The sequence below is a fragment of the Oryctolagus cuniculus genome, chromosome 15 (assembly GCF_051225735.1).
Source record: "Oryctolagus cuniculus isolate XC-2025 breed Fujian yellow rabbit chromosome 15, ASM5122573v1, whole genome shotgun sequence".
Taxonomy (NCBI): Eukaryota; Metazoa; Chordata; class Mammalia; order Lagomorpha; family Leporidae; genus Oryctolagus; species Oryctolagus cuniculus.
The window spans coordinates 70885933-70896115 of NC_142881.1; the positions used below are offsets into that span (position 1 = coordinate 70885933).

General features: G+C 48.5%; 1 protein-coding gene across 2 annotated transcripts; it reads left to right on the forward strand.

Moving 5' to 3' along the window:
- Positions 1–8: 8 nt before the first annotated feature.
- Positions 9–8025, forward strand: DYDC2 (DPY30 domain containing 2). 2 transcript variants are annotated; one of them, XM_002720980.6, is made up of 5 exons: positions 9–142; positions 3204–3395; positions 3906–4061; positions 4345–4452; positions 7571–8025. In XM_002720980.6, the coding sequence occupies exons 2-5, from the start codon at positions 3393–3395 to the stop codon at positions 7733–7735; spliced, it is 432 nt and encodes a 143-aa protein (XP_002721026.5). In that variant the 5' UTR covers positions 9–142; positions 3204–3392; the 3' UTR covers positions 7736–8025. The 2 variants fall into 2 exon arrangements, with proteins under 2 accessions (XP_002721026.5, XP_089169718.1); XM_089313592.1 differs by lacking the exon at positions 3204–3395 and having other exon boundaries at positions 82–142.
- The last annotated feature ends 2158 nt before the right edge of the window (positions 8026–10183 follow it).

Here is a 10183-nt window from a genome sequence, read left to right on the forward strand (position 1 = left end):
CCCAGCAGGAGGAGAGCAACGGTTTCTGCAAGCGTCCCGCGCCTTGCGCATGCGCCCTCTCCACCCGCCCGTCGCGTCCCGTTGCTGCGCAACGGGCGCGCAAGCCCCAGGGTCCCGGGAAAAGAGCAGGGCTCGCGGACAGGTGAGCAGAGGGCGCCTGGCGGTGGAGAGGGGGTGCACACGGAGAGGAAGGGGCGCGCGGGGGACGGCGCAGGGTGCGGGGCGGTGGGCGAGCCGAGGACACTTGCTGCATGAAAGACGTGAGGAGGGGTCCGGAAGAAGAGCGGTGGGACCCCGCGGCCCAGCAGGCAGGCTCTGCAGAGAGGAAGGGGCGGCGGGCTTTGGATAGGACGGTGCTACCGTGATAAAGGCCAGGTGGCTTGGTAGCTACAGTCCAACTTGAGGATTTTGTTGAAATACAAATGCTGGATCCCCACCTGGCGTGGCACTTGAGCATGTGCACGTCTCCAAGCCTCCAGGTGGCAGAATCTTGCTGGTCATCTGTCGTTAGAGCGCACTGTATGAGTCCAAGGAGCATAGGAAAGTATCCCCGCGCAGTGGGTCGGGCGGGTCCCAGATGGGCAGACGGAAGTATCACCGCCCCACCCCACACCAGTGCCCCACATTTGCAGTATTCAGGCGCAAATCTATCCTCTTACAAGTTTGAGGTCGGTCGAAACTGTGTGGATCTTGCTGAGCGAACCCCAAAGTGTCAGCAAGGGAGGTTACTAGTGGCGGCCTGAGGGAAGCATACATTTCCTTGCTTTTCCCGGCTTCTAGAGATGCCCGAGTCACACCGCCTGCTGCACCGTCTGCTCCATCATGCCGCCTTCCCTCTGACCGGTGTCTCCTATAAAGACCCTTGTGAATCATTGCCCCTACTTGTGAAATACACACACCTCCTGCAAGATTTTTTTTAAAGATTTATTTATTTGATAGGCAGAGTTAGAGAAGGGCAGAGAGAGAGAGGTCTTCCATCCGCTGGTTTACTCCCAATATGGCCATAACGGCTGGAGCTGTGCTGGTCAGAAGCCAGGAGCCAGGAGCTTCTTCCGGGTCTCCCAGGCAGGTGCAGGGGCCCAACACTTGGGCCATCTTCTATTGCTTTCCCAGGCCATAGCAGAGAGCTGGATCCGAAGAGGAGAAGCTAGGATATGAACCAGATTGGATACTGGCACCCCAGACAGAGGCTTAGCCTGGTATGCTACAACGCTGGCCTCATAGTTGACATTCTATTTTAAGAGAGAATTTTGGGGCTGGTGCTATGGTGTAACAGGTAAAACCACCGCCTGCAGTGTCAGCATCCCATACGTGCATCGGTTCCAGTCCCAGCTTCTCCACTTCCGATCCGGCTCTCTGCTATGGTTTCGAAAGGCAGCAGAAATGGCCCAAGTCCTGGGGCCCCTGCACCCGCATGGGAGACCCTGAAGAAGCTCCTGGCTTCGGATCAGCACAGCTCTGGCCGTTGCAGCCAACTGGGGAGTGAACCTTTCTTTCTCTGCCTCTCCTTCTCTCTGTGTGTAACTCTGACTTTCAAGTAAATAAATAAATCTTTAAAAAGAAAGAATTTGGGGGACACCTTTGGCAAAGTAGTTAAGATACCACTTGGGAAAACTCCATCCCCTACCCGAGTGCCAAAGTTTAAATTATGGCTCTGCTTCCAATCCAGTGTTCTGCTCACGCACACTCTGGGGGGTAGCACTGATATCTTTAGAGTTCAAGTCCTTGACATCTATGTAGGATACCCAGGTGGAGTTCCTGGCTTCTAGTTTGCAGATGACCCAGCCCAGGCTGTTATGAATATCTGGGGTGTGAACCAACAAATGGGAGGTAGTTCTCTCTCTATATACCTCCCTCCCCCTCTGCCTTTCAAACAAAAGGAAGGGGGGGGGAGGAAAGAGAATTCTGACTTCTCCATTCATCTACTAATTTGTTCTCCTATCAACTAGTAGACTCTTATTTTATTGTGTGAACCATGATCTGTGAACGTTGTCAAAGTCAAAATGAGTCACTTGTGTTGAGGGAGAGGGTCTCACGCGTGTATGCCCGGTAACAGGAACTGTCACAGAACCACTGCGGAGCCGCCACCTTGCTCGAAGGCCACCCCAGCCTTTACACAGGGCATCCTTTGCAGGGACTCCTGCCCAGCAGCTGCCGGTTGAACCTCGGCCTGACACCCCCCCCTGCTTTGGATCCTTACAGCTGTGGGTTATTGTTGTAGAATAGCTTATGAAGTCCTCTTCAGTTTGCGTTTCTTCCCTGAATGAGCACACAGTTTACCATGGCAAATGCATTCCTATTGCAATGCTGTCTCCAAATAAACATATTGATTGCTGAAGAATCTCTGATTGTTTCGAAGGTTGACAAACCCATCATGATCATTATTTATTTTAGTGGTCAGAGTGTCCCAGATTTGGCTGATAGGACCCCCTTCGAGCCAGTTCCATTTTGTTTTGTAGAGCTTTCTTACTTTTAGGCATAACAAAATGTTCCAGGCCCCTCAGACTTTTCCTGCCCCAGCCTTGGGATCAGCCATTTCTCCAAGGCACCCGGGTGCCTTTTAAGGGAGGAAGGCTATTTAAAAACCAGTTCTGTGTGCTCAGTGGTTCCCTGTGCTCATTGCTACAGATACGTTTTGGATATATATATATATATATATATATATATATATATTCTTCCTTAAACTGAAAAATGGGAGGAGAGAGATATGAGGAAGGAACAAACTAAAAAAAAATGTTAAGACTTGATCTGAGTCTTTATTTTTTATTTTTATTTTTTAAGATTTCATTTATTTGAGAGGTAGAGTTAGAGAGAGAGAGAGAAAGGTTTTCCATCCACTGGTTCACTCCCCCAAATGGACATAATGGCCTGAGCTAGGCGGATCCAAAGCCAGAAGCCAGGAGCTTCTTCAGGGTCTCCCACGCTGGTGCAGGGGCCTAAACACTTGGGCCATCTTTTTTTTTTTTTTTAAGATTTATTTATTTATTTGAAAGTCAGAGTTACACATAGAGATAAGAGGCAGAAAGAGAGAGAGAGAGAGGTCTTCCATCCAATGATTCACTCCCCAGGTGGCCACAATGGCCAGAGCTGTGCGGATCCAAAGCCAGGAGTAGTAAAACACTGTACCAGGCTCAGTGCCTTATGTGTGTTTATGTGTCTGCTAGTCATTGTGAGGTACATGTTTCTGTTATTTCTCTCTACAGATGAGGAAACGGGGGCTCAGAGAAGCAGAGTGACTTCCTGAGGACCACACAGCTCACAAGCAGCAGAACCAGGGCTGGGACAGGGTCTGTCCGATCACAGAGTCTGTGTTCCCACTACTGTGCTTCACTGCCACTCCTAACTACGGTCTAACTGGGACTGCACTGCCTCCAGCTCTTCAAATCAGACCGATGGTAAACGCAAGGGGCTTCGAGCCAACCTGCAGCGGGTCCTTGCTTAAGCCCTAGAGAGCAAGCAGCGAGCCTGAGCAGCTGTACTTGCAGAGCCCAGCATTTTCCCTCCCTCTCCCCCCCAGGGCTTTTCCTGGTTCCTTATGAAATAAATGAGCCTAACTTTCCTATGTCAGAGATAACTGTAGCTTCCAGCCTCACAATAGCAGAGCTCAGAGCCCCTCCCAGGCACCTCCTGCCTGCTCAGGTATCTCCTACCTACTCTAGGGTAGAAATGTCTGGGTAAGAGGCTGGCGCCGCCCTAAACCCCCAGCGTGTGAAGCCATTCTCAGACCTAAGGACCCTCATGATCTATTGTCTGACCAAGTACAACTGGAGCATTGTAGGAAAAATGTCCATTCGACTATAAGAGCTATCGGCAAGTATGTATTTATTGGTTCTTTTAGGAAGAGTAGGATCCAGGGACATCAGATTACAATTGTAAAATCGTGACTGTGTTTTGACATTTCCCAGGCCTCCGGCATGGAAACTGAATACCTGAAGAAGTGCTTTGGAAATTGCCTGGCCCAGGCACTGGCAGAAGTGGTGAAGGTTCGGCCCAGTGACCCGATAGAGTACCTGGCTCACTGGCTTTATCATTACCGGAGTATAGCCAAGGCAAAAGAAGAGGTGTGTGTGTACACACACTGGGTCTACCTATGGAGGGCTCAGCTTTCCTAGAGTAATTTGAAATCCAAGACTTGATGCTGCTGTTAGCCGGGGGGGAGTTTCTTGGTGTGTTCAGCTCGCAGGTATCCCTGAAGTGTGTGAAATCTGGGGCTAAAGAGGGAATGCGACTCAGAGGGGCGGTGGACTTGGGGTTAGAGCCCATGGCTGGCTCATGCTAGTCACAGGGGCCCAGGGCCCCGGTCTGCCCCCAGGGACCTGATTCAGCTCTGTCACCTCACCCCAGCACAGGCAAGAGAAGGTGCAGCTGAAGGAGGAACGTGACAGTGGCCTCGAGGACATGCTGAAGCAAAGGGAGGATCAGACCCAACAGGAGAGTGAGCAGGACCACACGGTACGGAGAGGAGTTCGGCATGGGCAAACGCACCGCCTGCTGGCAGAGTCCAGGAAATCCACGAGTCAGCCCGGCCACAGTGCAAAACACACCCGGGCTCCCCGCGGCCTACTGCGTCCTCTGTATTCACAGATTTATATAGAAGCCAATCGTGGTTTTTTTTTTTTTTAAGATTTATTTATTTATTTGAAGGCAGAGTTACAGAGAGGCAAAGAGAGAATGAGGTTTTTTTTTTTTAAGATTTATTTTATTTATTTGAAAGACAGAGTTAGAGGTAGAGACAGAGAGAGAGGTCTTCCAACTGCTGGTTCACTCCCCAGATGGCCACAATGGCCAGAGATGAGCCAATCTGAAGCCAGGAGCCAAGTGCTTCTCCTGGTCTCCCATGTGGGTGCAGGGGCCCAAGCACTTGGGCCATCCTCCACTGCTTTCCCAGGCCACAGCAGAGAGCTGGATTGGAAGAGGAGCAGCCAGGACTAGAACTGGCGCCCATATGGGATGTCAGTGCTTCAGGCCAGGGCTTTAACCCACTGCTCCATAGTGCCAGCCCTGAGAGAGTCTTCCATCCACTGGTTCACTCCTCAGATGGCCGCAACGGCCGGAGCTGCACCGATCAGAAGCCAGGAGCCAGGAGCTTCTTCCAGGTCTCCCATGTGAGTGCTGGGGCCCAAGAGCTTGGGCCATCTTCTGCTGCTTTCCCAGGTCATAGTAGAGAGCTGGATGGGAAATGGAGCAGCCAGGACTCCAACCAGTGCCCATATGGGATGCCAGCATTGCAGGCGGCAGCTTACCTGCTACACCACAGCACCAGCCCCTATAAACCAATCTTACAGACAATCCCTATTAATAAAATCCTTAGCAATAGGAAAAAGAAACAGTACAAGATTAATTCATATTAGATTTCAGGAACTATCTTTTATGTAACTTTTTTTTAAGATTTATGTATTTTACTTGAAAGTCAGAGTTACCAAAGAGACAAGGAGAGGCAAAGACAGGGCGAGGTCTTCCATCTGCTGGTTCACTCCCCATTTGGCCGCAACAGGCGGAGCTGTGCTGATCCAACTGGAGCCAGGAGCTTCTTCCGGGTATCCCATGCGAGTGCAGGGGCCCAAGGACTTGGGCCATCTTCTACTGCTTTCCCAGGCCATAGCAGAGAGCTGGATGGGAAGTGGGGCAACTGGGATTCAAACTGGTGCCCATATGGGATACCTGCTCTGCAGGTGGGGACTTTACCTGCTGTGCCACAGTGCCAGCCCCGTGACTGGTTTTAAAAATTGTGTATTTTAAATTATAACAAATGGGTTTTTTTCATCAAAAAACCCTTTGAACCCTTTTCAAAGATGATTCAAAAAATTTTTGGAAACCAAATATATTTGTAAGTGTATACTTCAGATATATAATATATAATAATTTATTTAGTGTTCTATTTATTTACGTGCCAAGCCCCAGTTGCCCTCTGTATGATGCTGTAGTAGTGGAAGTAAGTGGTGTACTTGGAACAGCTGAAAACAGCTCTCTGTTCATCCATCTGACAAGCCTATCTCCTAACTCCCACATTCTTTTCCACAACCTCCTGTAAATTGTCCTGTGCTACAAAGTTGGTGACACCCAGGTAGAGAACTGACTTAAGTGCAGCTTGATAGCTGACAAAGCTCTCATCGTATCCTGTGCCATAAGATCCTGAATGCAGTCCTGTGCATGGGAATCCAAAAGAGCTTCATCGTGCAGGTACCATTTGAGTCTGGCCCAGAAGAGAGCTGGCAGAGGCTGCCCTTGTATTGGTTTCTCTCCATTGAGAAGAGGCAGCTTTGAGTAAGTAAGCCCTCATTTTGACTCAAAGTCAGAATGCAATTCCTATTGTTTATAAAGATCTGGACCACACGAATGTTTTAGAAGTATGTTTTTAGAGAATCAATTCAAGTATTTGCAGCATAGATACAGCCCTGACGCCAGAAGGATCTTGGGGGTTGTATGAGTATTTCACAGCGCTCTCCGCAGTGTTCCACAGGTCCACTGCAGCATGGTCCCCTGGGACTTCCAGCAAAGATGGGGTGCAGAAGGCCAGTGGAGCTTATGTCCCCAAATCCCCTTCCTCAGCCAAGGGCTACAGTTCTACAGATGTTAGGTTTATTGGTATTGTCTCATAGCTCCTGAAGGCTTGGATCTTTTTAATATATTTTTTACTCTGTCCTTCCCTTTGGGTAATTTCTAATGAGCTGCCTGCAGTTTACTGGCCCTTTGTTTGCAATGACCAATATCCCACTTAGGGATTAAGTGAGTTTTTTCATTTCAGATATTATCCTTTTCCTTTCAAAAATTTCTATGTGGTTCTTTTTTTAAAAAAAAATTCCATTTTCTTGGAAATTTTCTCTGTTGATATACCCTAATTTTTACTCATTGTATCTATTGTTCCCACTTAAATTTTTTTCAAAGATTTATTTATTTATTTGAACGGCAGAGGGGCGGGGTCTTCTAGCCGCTGGTCCACTCCTGAATGGCTGCAATGATCGGAGCTGGGCCGATCTGAAGCCAGCAGCCAGGAGCCCCCTCTGGGTCCCCGACATGGGTGCAGCAGCCCAAGGATTTGGGCCATCCTCTACTGCTTTCCCAGGCCATATAGCAGAGAGCTGGACTGGAAGTGGAGCAGCTGGGACGTTCATTTGAGATGCCAGCGCTGCAGATGGCAGCCTCACCTACTATGCTACAGCTCTGGGCCCCTCCCTTAAGTTTTTGAAAATATTTGTAATAGCTGTTTGACGTCTTTGCTAATTCTATCATGTGTGTTATTGGTGGGTCTCTTTCTAGTGAATATTTTCTATGTAGATTAGGGTTCACATTTTCCTTCTCCATATGCCTAGTGATCGTTACTTTTATGCTGAACATCATAGATGGTGCTTTGTAGGGAATCGAGATTCTGTTGCTTTCCTTTAAAAGGTGTTGAGATCGTTGTGGAAAACAACTAGATTATGGTGAATCACTTTGATCCATCAGGTCTAGTTTTATACTTTGTTAGAAGGGGCCTCTTTCAATTTGTTCTTAGTCTTAGGCATGAAAATAGCAATCTCGTGCCATTGCCCTACCTAGAGTTTTCATCTCTCCTGACAACCTTTCTGTTTAGGAACCGCTTTCTGCAAAGAAGGCCATATTCACGCGGGAAGACACGAAGCTGCTTGAGAAGGAGGCCTCAGAGCAGGAAGCCCTGCCCAGTACTTCCAGTGTGATTCTGGGAATGCCTTCCACCGAGTCAGCTGGCCAGAGTGACCGGAACTTTGAAATGCCCTAAGAAATAAATTACCAGGGAGTTTATCGGCATGAACTTGCTGACTCCTGAATCCAAATATCCCTCTTAGATTTTCAGACACTCATAATTCTGTTCCCTCAGCACATCAGACCAAGAGAATGGCCAGCTTGAAGAGCTCTCACTTCCACCAAGATTTGAGGGCCTATAGAAGGAGGCATTTGCAGAAACCCTACAACCCAATCCCATTCTCATAGCTAAGAAAACTCCAATCATGTGAAGAATTGAACTACTTATAGGATAAAATGAACTCAGAATAAAAATCTAAGATAATGTATGTTTCCAGGTTTTTCTTTTTTTTTACATTTTCCCCAATTGTTTTCTTGTGGTGAAACACGTACAGCATTAAATGCACTGTAGTAGCCATTCACAAATGTGTTGAGAATGTCCACTTCACCTTGTTGGGCAGCCATCACCACCAGTCAGCACCAAACGGTTTTCATCTTGAAAAGCTTAATATGAATAAATTCCCAGTCTCTCCCCTCTCCCAGTGCTGAAAACCACCACTCTACTTTCTGCCTCTATGGTTTTGACTATTCTAATACTGCATATAAATAGAATTATACAGAATGTGTCTTTTTGTGGCTGGCTTATTTAACTCAGCATGTCCTCAAGGTTCATGCATGTTGTAGCACTGTGGGGAGCAACTGAGACTAGACTAAATTACTGGAACTAGGACTAATTCTATGCATCTGCTCTCCCACAATATGGCGCTGAGAGAGAGACCAAACAACCTCTACGCAGCTGCCTCATCAGTTTGATAAGCTGCAGGAGCTGATCCTGCTCCTGATTGGAGGAGAGCAGCGTGCTTGGTGTGTGGGTAGCAGAGTTGGGACTGGTGGAAGAGGACTATAAAGGAGGAGAGAGACAACATGCACCAGGAACATCTATCTGGAGGAACATCTGAGCAGCCCCCGAGAGAGCCGGCCGGCGGTGTGCCGCTCCTCCGAGGAAGCGGGGAAAGCGGCAGGGGGTGCCGCCCCTCCACGGAGGTGGAGGGGCCGGCAGCTAACCCGGGATGGCGTCATTCCTCCGCGAGTGAGGGACCAGCAGCTAACCCGGGAAGAGCCGGGCAAAGAAAACAGCGCAGGGTCCTGTGTCGTTCCTCCGCAAATGGGGGAGCGACATAGCACATGTCAGAATTTCCTTCTGTTTTAAGGTTAAATGATCTTGTACTGAGGTCAGCATTGTGGCACAGCAGGTTAAGCTGCTACCTGTAATGCCAACATCCCATATGGGAGTGCCAGTTCAAGTCCTGGCTACACTGCTTCCCATCCAGCTCCCTGCGAATGTGCCTGGGGATGCAGCAGAAGATGGTCCAAGCACTTGAGCTTCTGCCACCCAGGTGGGAGATCCAGATGTTGTTCCTGGCACCTCCCTTTAGCCTGGTCCAGACCTGGCTGTTGTGGCCGTTTGGGAGTGGTCCAACAGAAGGAAGATCTCTGTATCTCTCTCTCTCACTTTGCCTTTCAAATAAATCTTTTTTTTTAAATATTGTACCGTATGTATAGACCACATAGAATACAATAGTCTCTGCATTTAGCTAACACACTGTGCTTCTGCAGTCTAAGAACTGAGAAGGGAATTTGGTCACTGACAAGGTGAAGTGTTGGAGCCGGGGAATTCAAGATGGCTGGCAGGTTTCTGGCCTGAGCCGGTGGGGGGATGGGAGGGCTTCTCCTGCAGTAAAGGACAGAGGAGGAAGAGCAGCGTGAGCATGCTGAGTATGTAGTGCCTGGGAAGGCCAAAGACCCCGGCTCAGCCCTGGGTTCCCTGCAGGATGCCAGAGAACAGCAGAATTTTCTGTTCGTCGTCTGAAGGGGCCTCAGAAGGTTTGTATTTCAACTCTGCAAATGGCAAACAGTTCATTTCCAAGTTTAACAAATTTTAAATATATGGTAGATTGTCAGAGATAGTCAGGCATTGGCTTGGAAGAGCATCACTTTGGTTTTCTTCTATTCCATAAATAAGTTTGGTTTTTTAACTATGGTTTAAAGCCTATTTGTAAAAAATATTTTATTTTATTTGAAAGGGTTACAGAGAGAGCCAGAGAGAGAGAGAGGTCTTCTATCTGCTGGTTCACTCCCCAAATGACTGCTACAGCCAGAGCTGCACTGATCTGAAGCCAGGAGCCAGGAGCTTCTTCTGGATTTCCCATGCAGGTGCAGGGGCCCAAGACCTGGGCCATCTTCTACTGCTTTCCCAGGCCATAGCGGAGAGCTGGATCAGAAGTGGAGCAACCGGGACTCGAACCAGCGCCCATATGGGATGCCGGTGCTACAGGCTGGGACTTTAACCCACTGTGCCATAGCGCCATCCCCTAAAGCCCATGTTAAAGTGAGTATACATTACCCCGTGGAAGCTTCAGGCCAACTTGGGTTACAAAGCTATTATAAATATTACTTAAAATTATTTTCAAGCAATGCAGATGCT